We start from the raw sequence: 21,660 nt of genomic DNA, 5'->3' as shown, positions 1-21,660 counted from the left end.
AGGGCTCACCCCCTTGCCCAGATGCTCCTTTGACATTTGCCACTCACACTGTAAAACCGTGAGGTCCAAGGGAGGGATGGGCAGCTCTTAACTGTTGTGCTAAGTGACCCATGCCAACACGGTACTCACCCTTCCTGATCGCAGGAGATCGTTGAATCGCTTCCGGCATTGGATCCATGTGAGCATCACCACATCAAGGCTGCCGACCTTGGATGCCACCTCCTCCCAGGCCCTTTTAATGAGGTGGGGGGGGCCTCCTCGTTCCTTCCCTGAGGATAAGGACTTCTTGCCGTGCTGCGACCTCCTTCAGGAGGGCAGCGAGGCAATCGTCAGAGAAATGTGGGGCCGACTGCCCCGCCAACCTGCCCTCCCACCTGCCGTGTCCATCAGCAAACGGATCCATCATGATGACTTCGCATCCCTCTGTGTCAGCCTTCCAGGGGCTGCCTGGGCCGCTTTTGAATTGGTTGCCGGGTTGCCATTGGACCTGGCGGGTAACACTGATTCATTGTCACTAATAAACCCTGTTGTTACCAGTTTTGATTGCATAGGGAGTTTATCTGGTCTATAAGTAAGCCTTACAGAGGGAACATTTCTTGCCTCATTTATAGCTGGAGCTGCTGGGGATGCAGGGTGCAGGCCAGAGGTTTTCTTCTGCAGGTCAGACAGCTGTTTCTATTTTTAAATGCCATTTTATGCCATCAAAGTGTTATGCGGGTTTGCAAGATCTAAACACAATTGTGCCTGCATTTAATTAAGTTGGTGCATCGAATGCACCCATCTCCTCCTGATGGGTTAAAAGCAAAGAACTGCGGATGCTGGAAATCCAAAACAATAACAGAAACAGAAATACCTGGAAAAACTCGGCAGGTCTGGCAGCATTGGCAGAGAAGAGCACAGTTGACGTTTCGAGTCCTCATGACCCTTCAACAGACCTGCTGAGTTTTTCCAGGTATTTCTGTTTCTCCTCCTGATGGGTCTTTGGTCTGATTTTTACTGACGAATCTCTGTCAACAAACAGCTCAGTTGGGAATAAATACAAGCATTTCCTATCATTTGATTCTTCCATAGAACCACACATCACAGCAATGAGATAGAACTCAATGCTTAGAATCTCTAGAAAAGGATCAAGAGTCCCAAAGAAAATAGCTTAACATACCAGTGATAGTTGAATAATTTATTCCTTGCTAACGTATTGACTAATGCAAGGCCATGTCTTCCTTCAGGTGAATGTAAAAAAAAATCCCATGGCACTATTTTGAAGAAAAGTAGGGAGTTTCTCCCCAGTGTCCTGGGCAATAGCAGTATTTATCTTTCAATCAACATCACAGGAACAGATTATCTAGCCATAATCACATTACTATTTATGGGAGTTTGCTGTGTGTAAATTGGCTGCTGTGTTTCCTATAGTACAACAGTGACTACACATTAGTGTATAATTAGCAATAAAGCACTTTGGTACATCCTAGTGTCATGAATGACACCATATAAATACAAATCTTTCTTTCTTGTGATAAATTTGAACTAGTTTAACCAGAAGGATATGGTCTTTTAGCAGGTTATTTTTTCCACTGTTTTGAAGCTCTGGAGAATGCAGTGAAATCCCTGCTAATTTAGGACACAAACAGTATAAGGGACTTGGAATGTTAACTGTTTCCTTCTCCACAGATCCTGCCAGACCTGCTGTATATTTCCAGCATTTTCCGTTTTGTCAGATTTCTAGCATCTGCAGTATACCATTTTAGTATGAGGTTCGTTGTTTCATCACCCAAAAGGTCAACTTCCAGCTCATAGCAAGCTGGCTTTTGTGGTGGGAACGAGTATTGGGAAGTAGCCTGAATTGGAACAACCTTTTTGGGCCTAATGATCTTTTAATGCTCTCATGTTCATGCTGGGCTGTTATACAATTGTATTTGAACACACTGCTTATAAAACTTATAAAAAAATGTAACTAAATTTAATGTTCAATAATCTCTGTACACACCAGTGGCGGTGTGAACACTTTGGCCAGAATTTTACATTCAGCATGTGGATGCACGCCCGACACGCACAAGTGTAATATGATGTGCGATACATCCGGCATGCTTCCCAACGTCATCACACACTCACGCAATACTTCGTTCAGCGGGTGCACACCACAGTCCGCTGCCCGTCCACTGATGATTGAAAGGCCTATTAAGGCCATTAACGAGCTCATTAAGTTGAAATTTACGCTGCCCGTCCAACCTAACAGTTGACAAGTGTTTTAAAAAGCACTTCAATCTCCCTGAGGCAGCTCCATGCCTCAGGGAGATTGAAGTGCTCTTTCGCGTATGCGCGAACCGCGTGCCAGGCCCACTCTGCCTCCTCCCCCCGCCCGCACAGGGCGCTACCTCTCACGATCCATACTCGGCAGATCTTAATCAGCCCACCCGCGTGAAATTGCGGTGCAGAGCTGACCGCAGACGGCAGCTGGCTCCCTGACCGCTCTCGCCGAGCCCACCCGATGAGAGAAAAATCCAGGCCTTTAAATCTAATCACCCAACAGATCAAAGCATATTTCTTGGCCTTTTATAAAGCTAATTTCTATAATTAATGCAGCAACATAATAAATCATTCTGCCAGCCCACTGTTTGCAAACACCAGCAAACATGTTTATTTCCATACAAAGGTTAAATAATCACAGCCAAAAACCATAGTTTCAAAAACCTCAAAGCAAACACTTCCTATTGAGCAACAGAAGCAAATACAAATTATTTTGTGGCAATTATTGCTGGCCATAAAAAAAAATTACCTGCCTTCAAAGTGAATACAGCCATAAGGAATGATTATAACAAATAGAAAAACACAAAGTGAAGCAAATCAAGCTATTTGCAAAATACAACTGCTTTTAAATACCAAAACAATACAAACCTAAAACTTTTAAACTAACACCTTAAAATAATGTTTTATGGTTGAAATTATGCTGATATAAAGAAATGTATAATCTTTCTGAACACTCAATGTTAACAGGACGGACACATTGATAGGATGACGACATTCACCACATACCAAGATAAATAAGTGCATCAACAACCATAGATGTTTAGGAGTATATTACCTATTCTTGTTTCTGGGACTACTGGATCGCCTGGGTGGCGTGAACACTGGAAAGTGGGGTGGGTGCCCTTAGGGCTGCGCACTCCTCCCTCCCTCCCTTTTTCCTGTATTGTCTGAGCTCAGGTCAATACCCCCAGGCACAGGACAAGGAAAATCTTCCCTTATAAATTAACTTAGTGGGGCTGAACATTAGTGAGTGAATGGAAGTACAGGACAATTGCACCAAAATACCCACCTTGACCAATTGCTAACCTCACTGTACCTAATCAGTGTAAGTAGTGTGTGGTACTGCTATTACATTTCAGGCTGACCTTTGTTTAATGTCCTTTGAATTCTCGCCATAGGTTAAGCTACACTCAAGACATTAATGGGGAATGTTGACAACAAGCTACTGAAGCAGTAGATCAGCTAGGAATTTTTTCTCTGCGGAGTCTAACTAATTCTGAGAATATTTTTGGATTGGTCAATTTGTTTTAATTTACTTGCAACTTAAATTCTCTGGGAGGAACTCTATCTTTATCCTAAGGTGAACTCTTCCTTTATCACAGGAGGGCTGCTGTAGTATCTCAGGTCAGAAATATAAAAAAAAGCTTAAGACATTTGTGGCTTGAGGAATGGTCATCATCATCTGAATCATAAGTTGTAATGCAATGTTAAAGGGTATAAAAATACTTCTTGTAATCCTGAAGACTATTTTAAAGAGACAAAAAGAATACAGTACGTAATCAGAGGTAAAATGTTGCTCCTGGGGTTGCGACGATGTCATTATAGGGTGATTTTTGGATGAGTTCAAGCACCAACTGTTTCTTGAGCATCAGGAGACTGTAGAATTTAGCAGCAGCCTGTTTGCGATTGTGGTCCCTGCACAACTCCTGTAGGCTGAAAAACCTTGCACCTGTTCTGTGATGGATCCGCTAGAAAAAAATCAAATATAGAGGTAAAACAAACCACCAGTGCATTTAAAAGTATGGAAAATGGCCAGAGGAAAAATTATGCTTTTGTAAAAAAATCGAAACCTCAGGTTATGCGCAGCACTAACGGTGTAGCACAGTGCAAAGGAAAAACATACAAGAAAGTGTAAAATCATAAAATCATGGGGAGGCGGTGGCTTAGTGGTATTGTCGCTGGGCTAATAACCCAGAGACCCAGGGTAATGACCTGGAAACCTGGGTTTGAATCCCGCCATGGCAGATGGTGAATTTTGAATTCAATAAAAAATCTGGAATTAAAAGTCTAATGATGACCATAAAACTATCGTCAATTTGTTGTAAAAACCCACCTAGTTCACCAATGAAGGAAATCTGTCATCCTTACCTGGTCTGGCCTACATGTGACTCCAATGTGGTTGACTCTTAAATTCGGGATGGGTAATAAATGCTGGCCTCCCCATGAATGGAAAGGGTTTTGTGATGGAATAGTAGGATTGACGAGCAGAGTCAGCATGGTTTCATGAAGGGGGAATAATGTCTGACAGATTTATCAGAATTCTTTGAGGAGGTAACAAGCAGGATAGATAAAGGGGAACCGTAGATGTAATATATTTGGATTTCCAAAGGACGTTCGATAAGGTAATGCACGTAAGGTTACTTAATAAGAGCCCATGATGTTGGGGGTAGTATATTAGCATGGATAGAGAATTGGCTAACTAATAGAAGACAGAGAATTGGGTTGGGAGGGGTGGGGGGGGGGGGGCATTTTCAGGATGTCAGCCTGTCACATGAGTTGGGACATGTCCATAATTTTTACAAAAACTTTATTAAAATTTTAAAAACCTACATGAAACCTCATCCCGCCCATGGATGAGGTATCATGCTTTTTTAAATTCCCGCCGGAGCTCCTGGCCTGCCTGCCAACCTTAAGTTTAATTACTCTGTCAACGGCCTCAACTGGCCATTATCAGGTCAGCGGGCGCGCAGCTGATTTTGCTGCGCCCCCGCATACTGGAAAATTTAAATGGGATGCAGTGACGTCGGGAGTTCCACCCAACATAACTGCGTGTCATTTTACACGTCGGCGAGCGGGCTCCAGCCCCTGCTCACTGATGGGAAAATCCTGCCCCTAGAATACTGTGAATAGTTTTGGTCCCCTTATCTAAGGAAAAGATATATTGGCATTGGAAGCAATCCAGAGGAGGTTCACTAGGTTGATTCCAGGTATGGAGGGATTTTCTTATGAGAAGAGGTTGGGTAGGTTGGGCCTGTCTAGGACCAGGGGGCATAATCCCAAGGAAAAAAGCAAATTCATTTCCTATTAGGTACAAAGTAGATAGGGAAATAAATCATTAAATTCTAACTAATTAACAGAGAGAGAGAGGGAAACCGGGAATTAAAGGCTAGTTAGCCTGGAATCTCTTGTTGCGAAATTACTGGAGTCAAAGGATAGAATGACTGGATCTATGAAAATTTTCAGCTGATCAGAGAGAACCGCCATGGATTTATAAAGGGTAGAATATGCCTACCGAACCTGATTAGTTATCTCTTCAAAAAAATTCAAATTAGTGACAGGAGTAGCGGGATGTCTTTGAATGTTACTTATATGGACTTCCAGAAGGCATTTGATAAAGTCTCTCACAACAGATTGTTAGTTAAAGCCAAAGCTCATGGAATTGAAAGCAAATTATTCACCAGGGTAGGAAATTGGCTGAGCGGCAGGAAACAAAGAGTAGGGATAATGGGCAGATTCCCTACTTGGTAGCATGTGATTAGTGGTTTCCTGCAAGGATCTGTGTAGGGCCGTCAACAATTCCACATATTTATTAACAACTTTGATGGTGGGATAGAAAGCCATATATCTAAGTTAACCGATGATGCAAAGGTAAGCATTGCAGATGAAAGCATAAAATTACAAAGAGATTTTAATAAATTAAGTGATTGGTAAAAACTGTGAAAATGGATTTCAATGTAGGCAAACATGAGATCACCCACTTTGGATCTAAAAAGAATAAAACAGAGTACTTTCTCAATGATGAAAAGCTAGAAACAATGCAAATCCAGAGACCTGGGGGTTCATGTACTTGGATCATTAAAATGTCATTAACAAGAACAGAAAATAATCAAAAGTCTAATGCAATGCTCGCCTTTATATCTAGAGGACTGTAGTACAAGGGGGTAGAAGTTATGCTTCCACTATACAAAGCCCTGGTTGGACCACACCTGGAGTACTGGGAGCAGTTCTGGGCACGACACCTTCGGAAGGATATACTGGCCTTGGAGAGAGTGCAGTCTAGATTTACCATAAGATCTCCAAGGGTTAAATTTCAAGAACAGCTTACACTAACTAGCATTGTATTTCTTAGAATTTAGAAAGTTAAGAAATTATGTGATTGAATCTTTCTAGACATTAAGGGAAACCGATAGGGTAGTTAGAAATAAACTATTTCTGCTGGTCTAGGACTAGGGGGCACTAGGGTAGTTAGAAATAAACTATTTCTGCTGGTCTATGACTAGGGCGCACAGCCAAAAAATTAAAGCCAGATCTTTCAAGAGCGAAATTAGGAAAAACTAGTAGAAGTGCTCCATGTGGGAAGCCGGGGACATTTCCAGTGCCCGGGACCAGCATGTGTGCAGGAAGTGTGTCCAGCTGCAACTCCTGGAAGCTCGGGTTTCAGAGCTGGAACGGCGGCTGCGACACTGTGGAGCATCCGCGAGTCTGAGAGCATCGTGGATTGCACGTTTAGAGAGGTGGTCACACCACAGCTGAAGAGACTTGAGGAAGGAAGGGAATGGGTGACCACCAGGCAGTCCAAGAGAAACAGGAATCCCCTGGGGACCCGCTCGCAAATCGGTGTTCCATTTTGGAGGCTGTTGAGGGCGCAGGTTCCTCCAGGGAGTGCAGACATAGCTAAGCTTCTGAAACCACAAGCAGCCTGTCTGTACAGGAGGGCAGGAAGAGAGGAGGAAGAGAGGAAGAACAATAGTAATAGGGGAATCTATAGTCAGGGGAACAGAAAGGTGCTACTTGGCCATCAACATGATTCCAAGATGGCATGTTGCCTCCCTGGTGCCAGGGTCCGGGGTATCACTGAATGGCTGCAGGGCATCCTGAAGGGGGAGGGCGATAAGGCAGAGGTCATGGTGCATATTGGTACCAATGACATAGGTAAAAAGAGGGATGAGGTCTTGCATCAAGAATTCAGGGAGTTAGGCAGTAGACTAAAAAGCAATACCTCTCGGGTTGTAATCACTGGATTACTCCCAGTGTCACGTGCTAGCAAGCACAGAAATCGGAGAATAGCGGAGATGAATACGTGGCTTAAGAGTTGGTGCAGGAGAGAGGGAATTAGATTCCTGGATCACTGGGGCCGTTTCTGGGGAAGGTGGGACCTGTACAAGCGGGAAGGTCTACATCTGAACCAGAGCGGGATGAACATCCTTGCGGGCGGGTTTGCTAGTGCTGTTGGGAGGAGTTTAAACTAATTCGGCAGGGGGAGGGGACACAGAATGTTAGCAGAATAGGGACACATCATAATACAGTAAAACAATCAAGTCAGAGGGCGTACAGCTGCATTAAGTTCCAAGGGAATAAGGCAAGGCTGGATGGCCTCTACTTTAATGCCGGGAGTATTACAGGTAAAATGAATGAGTTAAGGGTGAGGATTGACACGTGGAATTGTGATATAGTAGCTATCACTGAGATGTGGTTGAGGGAGGGGCAGGATTGGGAGCTCAACATTCCGGGATATAGAATCTTCAGGCGAGGGGGTAAAAGAGGAGGAGGCATTGCATTATTAGTTAAGGAGTTACTGCAGTAAGGAGAGATGATATCTTGGAGGGGGCATCGAATGAAACTTTGTGGGTAGAACTTAGGAATAAAAAGGGGGCAGCCACGTTGTTAGGTGTTTATTATAGACCCCCAGATAGTCAGTGGGAAATTGAGGAGCAAGTATGTGCACAATTTGTGGAGGTGTGTAAAAACAATAACAACAGGGTAATTATATTAGGTGATTTCAACTTTCCCAACATTAATTGGGATAAACATAGGCCAGAATTTTCCCGTCGGTGAGTTGGGGACGGGGCCTGCTTGCCAACGAGAAAGTGACGCAGGATGACGTCGGGTGAAAACCCCGACGTCATCCCGTCCCATTTAAATATTCAGGAAGGCAGGCGGACAGCAAAATCAGCTGTCCGCCCGCTGACCTGTCAATGCCCAATTGAGGCCATTGATAGGCTAATTAAGCCAATTAAAGGCCCTGCCCGTCCAACCTTAAGGCTGGCGGGCAGGCCAGGAGCCCCAGCGGGCTTCTGAAAAAACATGAAACCTCATCCACTGGCGGGATGAGGTTTCATGTTTGTTTTAAAACACTTTAATAAATTTTATGTGATATTTATTAACATGTCCCATCTCGTGCGACATTGTCATGGGACATGTTAATAATTTTTTTATTTTTCTATTTTTTAAGTTTATAACGCTTTCAGCGCTCTCCCTGAGACAGCAATTAGTCTCAGGGAGATGTGCGCGAAAGAGTGCACTTTGACAGCTGGGGAATCCCTCCCCCCTTGCACAGGAAGCGCATAGCGCTTCCCGTCAGGTGGCCCGCTGGGCGAACCTTAATTGGCCCGCCCACTCAAAATGGCGGTGGGGCCCGTTTCGGTGGCAGCGTTTGGCTGCCCGCCCACCGCCAAGCCGGTGGGCCTGCCCTATCAAGGGCAAAATTCTGCCCATAGTGTTAAGGGCTTGAATGGAGAGGATTTCTTGAAATGTGTACAGGACAACTTTTTAGGTCAATATGTAGAGGGTTCAACAAGGGACGGCGCATTGCTGGACCTAATTCTGGGGAATGAAGCCGGACAGGTGGCTGAGGTGGTGGTGAGGGAGCACTTTAGTGATAGCGACCACAACATGGTACAGTTAAAGTTTGTTATGGACAAAGAAATAGACAAGTTGCAAAACAATGTTTTGGATTGGGGGAGAGTGGATTTCAATAAAATAAGGCAGGATCTGGCCAAGGTAGACTGGGAACAGCTCCTTGTGGGAAAATCTACAGAGGAGCAGTGGGGGGCATTCAAAAAGGAAATGGGGAGGGTACAAGCTCAACATGTTCCCTCTAGGGTGATAGGAAGGAGTAACAAGCCCAGAGAACCATGGATGACCAGAGATGTTCAGGTTACGATGAGAAGGAAAAGCGAGGCTTTTAGCAGGTATAAGGGAAGCAAATAAGTGGAGTACAGAAAGTGCAGGGTGGAGCTTAAGAAAGCAACTAGGAGAGCAAAGAGGGAATATGAGAAAGCTCTGGCTGGTAAAAGTAGGGAAAATCCCAAGATATTCTATAAGTATATCAATGGGGAGAGGATAACCAGGGAAAGAGTAAGGCCCATAAGGGACCAAGAGGGCAATCTATGGGTGGAGCCAGAGGACATCGCTAGAGTGTTGAATGAATACTTTACGTCCGTCTTCACCCAAGAGAATGAGGATGAAGGTATCGAACTCGGGGAGAGAGACTGCGAGGTTCTTAAGCAAATTGATATAGGGAGTAACAAGGTATGGGGGTGTTGGAAGGCTTAAAAGTGGACAAATCTCCAGGTCCGGATGATTTGTGTCCCAGACTGCTGAGGGAGACAAGGGAGGAGATCACAGGGGCTCTGACACAAATTTTTAATTCCTCTCTGGCCACAGGGGAGGTGCCAGAGGACTGGAGAACAGCTAATGTGGTTCCGCTATTTAAGAAGGGTTGTAGAGATAAGCCAGGGAACTACAGGCCAGTGAGTCTCACCTCAGTGGTATGGAAACTATTGGAGAAAATTCTGAAGGAGAGAATCTATCTCCACTTGGAGAGGCAAGGTTTGATCAGGGATAGTCAGTAGGATAGTCAGTATGGCTTTGTCAGAGGGAGGTCATGCCTAACAAATCTGATTGAATTTTTTGAGGAGGTGACCAGGTGTGTAGATGGGGGTAGTGCAGTTGATGTAGTTTATATGGATTTCAGCAAAGACTTTGACAAGGTCCCACATGGGAGACTTATAAAGAAGGCAAATGCACATGGGACACAGGATAATTTGATCAGGTGGATTCAAAATTGGCTTAGTTGTAGGAGACAGAGGGTGATGACATAAAGATGCTTTAGTGACTGGAAGCCAGTGTCCAGTGGCATACCACAGGGATCTGTGCTGGGTCCCCCATTATTTGTCATTTATATAAACGACATGGATGACTATGTGGGGGGCAGGATTAGTAAGTTTGGGGATGACATAAAGATTGGTCGGGTGGTTAACAATGAGGTTGAGTGTCTTGGGCTACAGAAAGATATAGACGGGATGGTCAAATGGGCAGATAAGTGGCTGATGGAATTTAACCCTGAAAAGTGTGAGGTGATACACTTTGGAAGGAGTAATTTGACAAGGAAGTATTCAATGAACGGCATGACACTAGGAAGTTCTGAGCAACAAAGGGACCTTGGCGTGTGTGTCCATAGATCTCTGAAGGCGGAGAGGCATGTTAGTGGGGTGGTGAAAAAGGCATATGGGATATTTGCCTTTATCAATCGAGGAATAGATTACAAAAGTAGGGAGGTAATGTTGGAGTTGTATAGAACATTGGTGAGGCCACAGCTGGAGTACTATATGCAGTTCTGGTCGCCACATTATAGAAAGGATGTGATTGCACTGGAAGGGGTGCAGAGGAGATTTACCAGGATGTTGCCTGGGATGAAACATTTAAGTTATGAAGAGAGATTGGATAGACTTGGGTTATTTTCGTTGGAGCAGAGAAGACTGAGGGGCGACCTGATCGAGGTGTACAAGATTATGAGGGGCATGGACAGGGTGGATAGGGAGCAGCTGTTCCCCTTAGTTGAAGGGTCAGTCACAAGGGGACATAAGGAGGAGAGAGCGAGAGGAGGACTCTGGGACAGGGAGTCTGCAGCACCTAGAGGAGGCCAGAGCAGAAAAGGAGCACGAGAGGAGCCGGGAGTTGAAAAGGTGCGCGAGAGGAGTCGTGAGTTGAAGAGGAGCGCTAGAGGAGTCGGGAGTTGAAGAGAAGTGCTAGAGGAGTCCGGAGCTGAAGAGGAGCACAAGAGGAGTCGGGAATTGAAAAGGAGCGCGAGAGGAGTCGGGAATTGAAAAGGAGCGCGAGAGGAGTCGGGAATTGAAAAGGAGCGCGAGAGGAGTTGGGAGTTGAAGAGAAGAGCGAGAGGAGTCGGGAGTTGAAGAGGAGCACGAGAGGAGTCGGGAGTTGAAGAGAAGCTGGGAGAGCAGAGGTGACTGAGGGAGTTCGGTGAGGAAGGAACGAGGTGATTCTTTGAGTACCATGAGTATGGCCGGGTAAGCATTTACTACTTGTATTGCTTATAATTTTTACGGTCTTATTTTGTGGTTCATCATTTGTAGGGGCTATATTCTGTAACAACGAGGAGCAGGGAAGAAGGGCCTGAGAGTAATTGATTTTAAGTATCTTACAAAAGATTTAATTTAATTTAAAGGGGTAAGTCATGGCAGGAAAGCTCAAAGCCGTGGTGTGCTCCTCCTGCTCTATGTGGGAAGCCGGGCACATTTCCAATGCCAGGGGCCAGCATGTGTGCGGGAAGTGTCTCCAGCTGCAGCTCCTGGAAGCCCGGGTTTTGGAGCTGGAGTGGCGGCTGGGGACACTGTGGAGCATCCGCGAGGCGGAGAGTATCGTGGATAGCACGTATAGAGAGGTGGTCACACCGCAGGCTAAGAGTCCACAGGCAGGAATGGAATGGGTGACCACCAGGCAAAGCAAGAGGATTAGGCAGGTAGTGCAGGAATCTCCTAAGGCTATTCCCCTGCAAAACAGATATACCGCTTTGGATACTGTTGGGGGAATGACCTTTCAGGAGAAAGCCGCAACAGCCAAATTCGTTGCACCGCGGTTGGCTCAGCTGCACAGGGAAGGAGTAAAAAGTGTGGAAATGCATTAGTTATAGGGGATTCAATTGTAAGGGGAATAGATAGGCATTTCTGTGGCCGCAAACAAGACTCCAGGATGTTAAAAGCAAAAAGCATCCAGGATGGTATGTTGCCTCCCAGGTGCTAGGGTCAAGGACGTCTCAGAGCGGCTAGAGGACATTCTGAAGGGGGAGGGTGAACAGCCAATGGTCGTGATACACATTGGGACAAACGACATAGGTAAAAAAAAAGGGATGAGGTCCTAAAAACATAATATATGGAGTTAGGAAGTAAGTTGAAAAGTAGGACCTCAAAGGTAGTGATCTCAGGATTACTAGAAGTGCCACATGCCAGTCAGAGTAAAAATAGCAGGATGTACTGGATGAATACGTGGCTGAAGAGATGGTGTGAAGGGGAGGGTTTCAGATTCCTGGGGCATTGGGACCAGTTCTGGGGGAGGTGGGACCAGTACAAACTGGACAGGTTTCACCTGGGCAGGACTGGGACTGATTTCCTATGGGGAACATTTGCTAGAGTGGTTGGGGAGGGTTTAAACTAAAATGGCAGGAGGTTGGGAACCTATGCAAGGAGTTAGAGGAAGGGGAATCAAAGACAAGAACAAAAGACAGAAAGCTGAATAAGAAAAGCGATAGAGAAATCAAGGGCAAGAATCAAACAAGCCTCAGTGAAAAATAGTGGGAACGGGACAAGTAATGTTAAAAAGACAAGCCTTAAGGCTTTGTGCCTTAACGCGAGGAGCATTCACAATAAAGTGGATGAATTAACTGCAAATAGATGTAAACAGTTATGATATAGTCGGGATTACGGAGACATGGCTGCAGGGTTACCAGGGATGGGAACTGAACATCCAGGGGTATTCAGTATTTATGAAGGACAGACAAAATGGAAAAGGCAGTGGAATTGCATTGCTGGTTAAAGAGGAAATTAACGCAATAGTGAGGAAAGATATTAGCTCCGACAATGTGGAATCTGTATGGGTAGAGCTGAGAAACACAAAGGGGCAAAAAACGTTAGTGGGGGTTGTACATAGACCCCCAAACTGTAGTGGTGATGTTGGGAATGGCATTAAACAGGACATTAGAGATGCATGTAGTAAAGGAACATCTGTAATTATGGGGTGACTTTAATATGCATATAGATTGGGCAAATCAAATTAGTAACAATACCATAGAGGAGGAATTCCTGGAGTGTATACAGGATGTTTTTCTGGACCAATACATTGAGGAACCAACGAGAGAACAGGCTATCCTCGACTGGGTATTGTGTAATGAGAAAGGAATAATTGGCAATCTAGTTGTGCGAGGCCCCTTGGGGATGAGCGACCATAATATGATAGAATTCTTCATCAAGATGGATAGTGACATAGTTGATTCTGAGACTTGGGTCCTGCATCTTAATAAAGGAAACTACGATGGTATGAGGCACGAGTTGGCTATGATGGATTGGGAAACGTTACTTGAAGGGATGAGGGTGGATAGGCAATGGCAAACATTCAAAGAGCGCATGGGTGAACTGCAACAATTGCTTATTCCTGTCTGGCACAAAACTAAAACAGGAAAGGTGGCCAAACCACGGCTTACAAGGGAAATTAGAGATAGTATTAGATGCAAGGAAGAGGCATACAAATTGGCAAGAAAAAACAACAGCCCTGAGGATTGGCAACAGTTTAGAATTCAGCAAAGGAGGACCAAGGGATTCATTAAGAAGGGGAAACTAGAGCATGAGAGTAAGCTTGCAGGGAACATAAAAACTGACTGTAAAAGTTTCTATAGGTATGTGAAGAGAAAAAGATTGGTGAAGACAAATATAGGTCCCTTACAGTCAGAAACAGGGGAATTTATAATGGGGAACAAAGAAATGGCTGACCAACTAAATACATACTTTAGTTCTGTCTTTACAAAGGAGGACACTAATAACATACCAGAAATGTTGGGGAACACAGGGTTTAGTGAGAGGGAGGAACTGAAAGAAATCAGTATTAGTAGGGAAATGGTGTTGGGGAAATTGATGTGATTGAAGGCCGATAAATCCCCGGGGCCTAATAATCTACATCCCAGAGTACTTAAGGAAGTGGCCCCAGATATAGTGGATGCATCGGTGGTCATCTTCCGAGATTCTATAGACTCTGGAACAGTTCCTACAGATTGGAGGGTAGCTAATGTATCCCCACTATTTAAAAAGGGAGGCAGAGAGAAAACAGGGAATTATAGACCAGTCAGCTTGACGTCAGTGGTTGGGAAAATTTTAGATTCCATCATAAAAGATTTAATAGCTGAGCACGTGGAAAACAGTGGCAGAATCGGACAGAGTCAGCATGGATTTATGAAAGGGAAATTATGCTTGACAAATCTACTGGAATTTTTCGAGGATGTAACGAGTAGAGTTGATGAGGGGGAGCCAGTGGACGTGGTTTATTTGGGCTTTCAGAAGGCTTTCGACAAAGTCCCACATAAGAGATCGGCGTGTAAAATAAAGTGCATGGGATTGGGGGTAGTGTATTGAGATGGATAGAAAACTGGTTGGCAGACAGGAAACAACGAGTAGGAATAAACGGGTCTTTTTCCGAATGGCAGGCAGTGACTAGTGGGGTACCGCAGGGATCGGTGCTGGGACCCCAGTTATTCACAATATATATTAATGATTTAGATGAGGGAATTAAATGTAATATCTCCAAATTTGCAGATGACACAAAGCTGGGTGGGAGGGTGAGCTGTGAGGAGGATGCAGAGATGCTTCAGTGTGATTTGGACAAGCTGAGTGAGTGGGAAAATGCATGGCAGATGCAGTATAATGTGAGGTTATCCATTTTGGTAGCAAAAACAGGAAGGCAGATTATTAACTGAATGGCTATAAATTGAGAGAGGGGAATGTGCAACGAGACCTGGGTGTCCTTGTACACCAGTCGCTGAAGGTAAGCATGCAGGTGCAGCAGGCAGTAAAGAAGGCAAATGGTATGTTGGCCTTCATAGCCAGAGGATTCAAGTACAGGAACAGGGATGTCTTGCTGCAATTGTACAGGGCCTTGGTGAGACCACACCTGGAATATTGTGTGCAGTTTTGGTCTCCTTATCTGAGGAAGGATGTACTTGCTATAGAGGGAGTGCAGCGAAGGTTTACCTGACTGATTCCTGGGATGGCGGGACTGACATAATGGAGAGATTGAGTCAATTAGGATTATATTCGCTGGAGTTCAGAAAAATGAGGGGGGATCTCATAGAAACCTATAAAATTCTAACAGGACTAGACAGGGTAGATGCAGGAAGGATGTTCCCGATGGTGGGGGAGTCCAGAACCAGGGGTCACAGTCTGAGGATACGGGGTAGACCATTTAGGGCTGAGATGAGGAGAAATTTCTTCACCCAGAGAGTGGTGAGCCTGTGGAAATCGTTACCACAGAAAGTAGTTGAGACCAAAACATTGTATGCTTTCAAGAAACAGTTAGATATAGCTCTTGAGGCGAAAGGGATCAAAGGGTATGGGGGGAAAGTGGAAGCAGGCTATTGAGTTGGATGATCAGCTATGATCATAATGAATGGAGGAGCAGGCTCGAAGGGCCGAATGGCCTACTCCTGCTCCTAGTTTCTATGTTTCTAAGTTCAAGGTGAGGTGCAGGAGGTTTAGGGGGGATGTGAGGGAAACCTTTTTTACCCAAAAGGTGGTGACGGTCTGGAATGCACTGCCTGCGAGGGTGGTGGAGGCGGGTAGCCTCACATCCTTTAAAAAGTACCTGGATGAGCACTTGGCACGTCATAACATTGGCTATGGGCCAAGTGCTGGTAAATGGGATTAGGTAAATTGGTCAGGTGTTTCTCACGTGTCGGTGCAGACTCGATGGGCCGAGGGGCCTCTTCTGCACTGTGAGATTCTGTGAAGTTTGGAACACTCTTCCACAAACAGCAATTGATGCTGGATCTGTTACTAAATTTTAATGTTGAGATTTATACTTTTTGTTAACCGAACGTATAAAGGGATGTGAGGTAAGTCAGGTATATGAAATTAGGTCACAGATCAGCCATGGTTTTAGGAATAGACTGAAGGGACTAACTGGTCTACTCCCCCTAACTGGTTGCACAGTTCAGTTTAATATAGTGGAATATTCATGTATTACAATTGTATTAACCTAGATATTGCTGAAAAGAGAGACATATTGCTGAAGCTTTTGTCTTGCACTCATCAGGATAAATGCAAGAATACCAAACTTCAAACGATCAAAACAATTTATATAACAGGAGAAAAGTGTGCTGCTGATTGGTTGGTAAAACGACTCTGATTGGCCAAGATGTTGATATGGAGAAAACAACAGGGTTATGCTCCCCAAGCTTCTGGGTAATTCAGAACGGCACAAAGCTTGAACAGTGCCAGTGTGATGCCAGGTGCTTAGGCTGTACGTTCCAACAACTGGCTGATCAAATCAAATAGCAAGTTCCTATGGTTACAAAAGAAATAGGAGCAGAAGTAGGCCATTCATCCCATCGAGCCTGCTCTGCATTCAATAAGATCATGGCCGATCTGTTTATGTTTCAAGTTCTACATTCCCATCTATCCCCGATAACCTTTGATTCCCTTGCCTAACAAGAATCTATTGACCTCTGCTGTAAAAATGTTCAGTGACCCCGCTTCCACCGTCTTCGGAGGCAGAGAATTCCAAAGTCACACATCCATCTGAGAGAAAAAAAAATCTCCTCATCTCTGTCCTATAAGGGCTAATTTTAAAACAGTGCTCCCTAGTTCTGGACTCACCCAAAAGAGGAAACATCCTTTCCACGTCCACCTTCTCGAGATCGTTCAGAATCTTATATACTTCACTCAAGTCACCCCTCAGCCTGTCTAGTCTATCCTCATCAGACAACCCGCTCATTCCAGTTATCAGTTTAGTAAACCTCCTCTGAACCTCCTCCAATGCATTTACATCCTTTCTTAAATAAGGAGACCAAAATTGCACACAGTATTCGAGACTCAGTCTCACCAATGCCCTGTAAACTGAAGCATAACATCCTTACATTCATATAAAAGCAAAATACTGCGGATGCTGGAAATCTAGAACAAAAACAAAAATACCTGGAAAAACTCAGCAGGTCTGACAGCATCTGCGGAGAGGGATACAGGTGACGTTTCGAGTCCGTATGACATTTCATCCACAGATGCTGTCAGACCTGCTGAGTTTTTCCAGGTATTTTTGTTTTTATCCTTACATTTATGTTCAATTCGTCTCGTAATAAAGGATAGCTTCCATTAGCCTTCTTGATTACTTGCTGTCCGTGCATACTAACTTTTGTGACTCATGCATGAGACACCTAGTTCCCTCTGCACCTCGGAATTCTGCAGTCTTTCTCCGTTTAAGTAATACTTTACTTTTTTGTTCTTCCTGCCAAAGTGAACATCTTCACATTTCCCCCATTATGCTCCATCTGTCAGATTTTTGCCCACTCACTCAATCTATCTGTATCAGTCTGCAAACTCCTTGGCCTGAAACTTCTGGTTGGCGTGTGGGGGCGGGCCCCGCTCACCGACACGTAAAATGATATGCGGTGACGTCGGGCATGCGTCCCGACGTCACCGCGCGTCATTCCGATCTTCAGTTCGACAGGTGCGCACTGGAGTCGGCTGCACGCCCACCGAACTGTCAAAGGCCTATTAAGGCCATTTATCAATTAATTGAGCTGATTGTCTAGGGTGCCCGTCCAACCTTAAGGTTTGCGGGCAGGCGAAGAGCCCAGGCAGCCTTCACATTTCTCATGTAACCTCATTCATTGGTGGGATGAGGTTTCATGAAGGCTTTATAAATTAAATAAAATTTTTTATTGAAATACATAAACATGTCCCAACTCATGTGACACTATCACATGAGGGGGCACGTCTGAGTAATTTTTTTTTGCAATGCTTTATTCTTAACTTAATCTTCCTGGGCAGCTCCGTGCCTCAGGGAGATTTCTGCGCTCTTTCGCGCGCAGGCCCCAACTTTCCCTTCTCCCCCCGCCCACACAGGTAGTGCTGAGCGCTTCCCGGTGTGCGTCATGCTGGGCGAGACTTAATTGGCCCATCCACATAAAATGGCAGCACGCAGCTGATCGCGGGTGGCAATCGGCTGCGCACCCACTGCTACCTGACAGGGAGAAAATTCTCCCCATTATGTCTTATTCACAACTAACTTTCCAACTTATATTTGTGTTGTCTGCAAATTTAGCAAGTCATTGATATAAATTGGAAAAGTTGAGGCCCCAGCACAGACCCCTGTGGGACTCCACTCGTCACATCCTGCCAATCAGAAAAAGACCCATTTATGCATATTCTCTGTTTTTTGCCAGCCAGCCAATCTTCTATCCAGGCTAATATGTTACCTCCATGAGCTTTTATTTTCTGCAGTAACCTTTGATGTGGAACCTTATCAAATGCCTCCTGGAAATCCAAGTACAGTACGTCTACAGGCTCCCCTTTTTCCACAGCACATGTTACTCCATCAAAGAACTCCAATAAATTGGTTAAACATGATTTCCCTTTCACAAAACCATGCTGACACTTCCCAATTATCTTGTAATTTTCTAAGTGCTCAGCTATAACCTCTTTAATGATCAACTTTAACACCTTCACCATGACAGACATCAAGCCAACTGGTTGCTCATAATAGGCAGAGTAGAGACCTTACTCAAACCTTGCAAAACCCAAAACAAAATGTCTACTGTTAGATGTGATTCTGCGATAGGGCAGCACTTGCTCAACAATTATGAGTGCGCTAATAGCTACACTAACAACCAATTTAAGGTAATCAGTCGAGCTGATAACATGGCTCATTTACGCCTGCTAGAAGGGACATACGTTCATTTGAAGGAACCTGTGCTCTGCAAACAAAATGAATATGTTTAAGCCTTGCACCTTTTTTGAATTACCCAGGAGCTTGGGGAGCCTATAGTTTCCTTGTTGCTTTCGCCATGGCAATGCCTCGCCCAATCAGAGATGACTTGCCAATCAATTAGCACCCTTTCCTCCTGTAATATAAATTGTTGTGATTGTATGAAATTTGGCATTCTTAGGTTTGTCCTGATGAGTGCAAGATGAAAAGCATCGGCAATATGCCTCCCTTATCAGCAATATACAAGTGTACAAGTGCACTCAAAGTCACTGTACTGGTAACATTGGATAAAGTAATTCCAAAAAGGAATATCTAATTTTTATGTAGAATGTAGTTTGTCAGGAATTTGCTAGCAAATGACATCCTGCAGCTTTATATTATACTAATAAATTAATTTATTTCATGTTCTTGCTTACCTTGTGGAAAGATACATTTAAGAATTATGATTCCACCCTTAATTGTCAGATTGCAAAAGTCCAATATATTTTTTGATAGACTGAGAAACCTAATCGAAGGAAAATAGCCCAGGATGCAGGATTGAAGATAGCAGTAGAGATGAAATAAAACAATAAGTAACAATTAGGTCTGGATTTTAAAAGTCTGAAGGTTGTATAAGGAAGGAAATATTGAGGGAGATAACTAGCTCCATAGTTCTGAGATCATGGAAAAGAATACATTTTAAGAAGAAACAGGTGTAGTTTCACCACAGGGAGGATGCAGAGACGACTTGTAGATTGCTGTTATGTAGGGAAAATAATCTATCATGCAATGGCTGGCTCAGCTGACTCTTAAAAAACACTTTCAGAAATAAATCTGCACCGTGACATTTTTAAGGTGCACTTTTACAGAATTGCTTCAAGTCAGGCCAAATCTTACTTGTACCAATACAAGAGAAAAGTACCACGAATGCTGGAGATCTGAGATAAAAACAGAAAATGTCGGAAATATTCAGCAGGTCTGGCAGCATCTGTGGAGAAAGCAGAGTTAACTTTTCAGGGTCTGAGAGGGTCCCAAAACATTAACTATTTCTTTCTCTACAGTTCCTGCCAGATCTGCTGAGTATTTTCAGCATTTTTTGTTTTTATTTCTTACTTATATTGCCTGGCTTGCAATCAAACTTTCATAGCCGCAAGTCAGTTTTGTGCCCGTTTTCTCAAAATAACTCTGCTAAGTTTAAAAAATGCCCAGATCTCAGCATGTTATAATCAGTGTAAAACCTAAACAGTCTAAAGATAACCTATCCAATGACTTTTAACTTTGATTAATTCATGGGATTTGTGCATTACTAACAAAGATGTCATTCATTACCGATTCATAGTTTTCCTGAATGGAGTGGTTTGCTAGGCCACTTCAGAGAGAAATTAAGACTCAACTATAATGGTGTGGGACTGGAATTATGTATAGCCCAGATTGGGAGGGATGGGAGATTTCTTAAACATAAGAACATAACATAAGAAACAGGAACAGGTGTAGACCATTCAGCCCCTTGAGCCTGCTCTGCCATTCAATAAAATCATGGCTGATCTTCCTGAGTTTCGATTTCCACATTCCCATCGAACCGCGATAACCTTTGATTCCCTTGTCTAACAAGAATCTAGCTACCTCTGTCTTAAAAATATTCAATGACCCCACACCCACCACCTTCTGGGGCAGCGAGTTCCAAAGTCACACAACCCTCAGAGAAAAAATTTCCCCTCATCTCTGTACTAAAAGGGCGACCCCTAATTTTAAACAGTGCCCCCTAATTCTGGACTCACCCACAAGAGGAAACATCCTTTCGGCTTCCACCTTGTCAAGGCTGTTCAGGATCTTGTATACTTCAATCAAATCATCCCTCACTCCTCTGAAGTCCAGTGGAAACAAGCCCAGTCTGTCCAATCTTACCTCATAAGACAACCCACTCATTCCAGGTATCAATCTAGTAAACCTCCTTTGAACCGCCTCCAACGCATTTACATCCTTCCTTAAATAAGGAGACCAAAACTGCACACAGTATTCGAGGTGCAGTCTTACCTATGCCCTGTATAACTGAAGCATAACATCCTTACTTTTATGTCTAATCCCTCTCGTAATAAAGGATAGCATTCCATTAGCCTTCTGAATTACTTACTGCATCTCCAAGCTAACTTTTTGTGACTCATGTACTAAAACACCGAGGTCCCTCTGCACCTCAGAATTATGCAGCCATTCTCCATTTAAGTAATACTTTGCATTTTTGTTCTTCCTGCCAAAGTGAAAAACTTCACATTTTCTCACATTGAATTCCATTTGCCAGATCTTTGCCCACTCACTCAACCTATCTATATCCATCTGCAACCTCCTCGTGTCCTCTTCACAACATAATTTCCTACCTTTGTGTCATCTGCAAATTTAGCTACCATGTCTTCACTCCCCTCATCTAAGCCATTGATGTAAATCGTAAAAAGTTGAGGCCCCAGTACAGACCCCTGTGGGATTCTACTCCTCACATCCTGCCAATCCGAAAACGACCCATTAATGTATACTCTCTGCTTTCTGCCAGCCAGGCAATCTTCTATCCATGCTAATATGTTACCCCCTACACCATGCGCTTTTATTTTCCGTAATAACCTTTGACATGGCACCTTATCAAATGCCATCTGGAAATCCAAGTACAGTACGTCTACAGGCTCCCCTTTATCCACTGTGCATATTACTCCTTCAAAAAACTCCAATAAATTGGTTAAACATGATTTTCCTTTCACAAAACCATGCTGACTCTTCCCAATTGCCTTGAGCACTTCTAAGTGCACAGCTATAACCTCCTTAATGATCAATTCTAGTAACTTCCCCACAACAGATGTCAAGTTAACTGGCCTATAGTTTCCTGTTTTCTGCCTCCCTCCCTTCTTGAAT

At 44.0% G+C, this 21,660-nt stretch overlaps 1 protein-coding gene across 1 annotated transcript in view; it reads right to left on the bottom strand.

Moving 5' to 3' along the window:
* Positions 1-2,592: 2,592 nt before the first annotated feature.
* LOC144689136 (double-strand-break repair protein rad21 homolog) overlaps positions 2,593-21,660 on the bottom strand; it is an 84,356-nt gene continuing 65,288 nt past the window's right edge. Inside the window, exon 13 of the mRNA XM_078556275.1 lies at positions 2,593-3,992. Coding sequence (XP_078412401.1) covers positions 3,804-3,992 — 189 coding nt within the window. The 3' untranslated portion in view covers positions 2,593-3,803. The remainder of the gene's footprint in view (positions 3,993-21,660) is intronic.

Source organism: Cetorhinus maximus, chromosome 13 (assembly GCF_964194155.1).
Source record: "Cetorhinus maximus chromosome 13, sCetMax3.hap1.1, whole genome shotgun sequence".
Classification (NCBI taxonomy): domain Eukaryota; kingdom Metazoa; phylum Chordata; class Chondrichthyes; order Lamniformes; family Cetorhinidae; genus Cetorhinus; species Cetorhinus maximus.
This window is presented reverse-complemented; position numbering and strand designations above follow the sequence as displayed.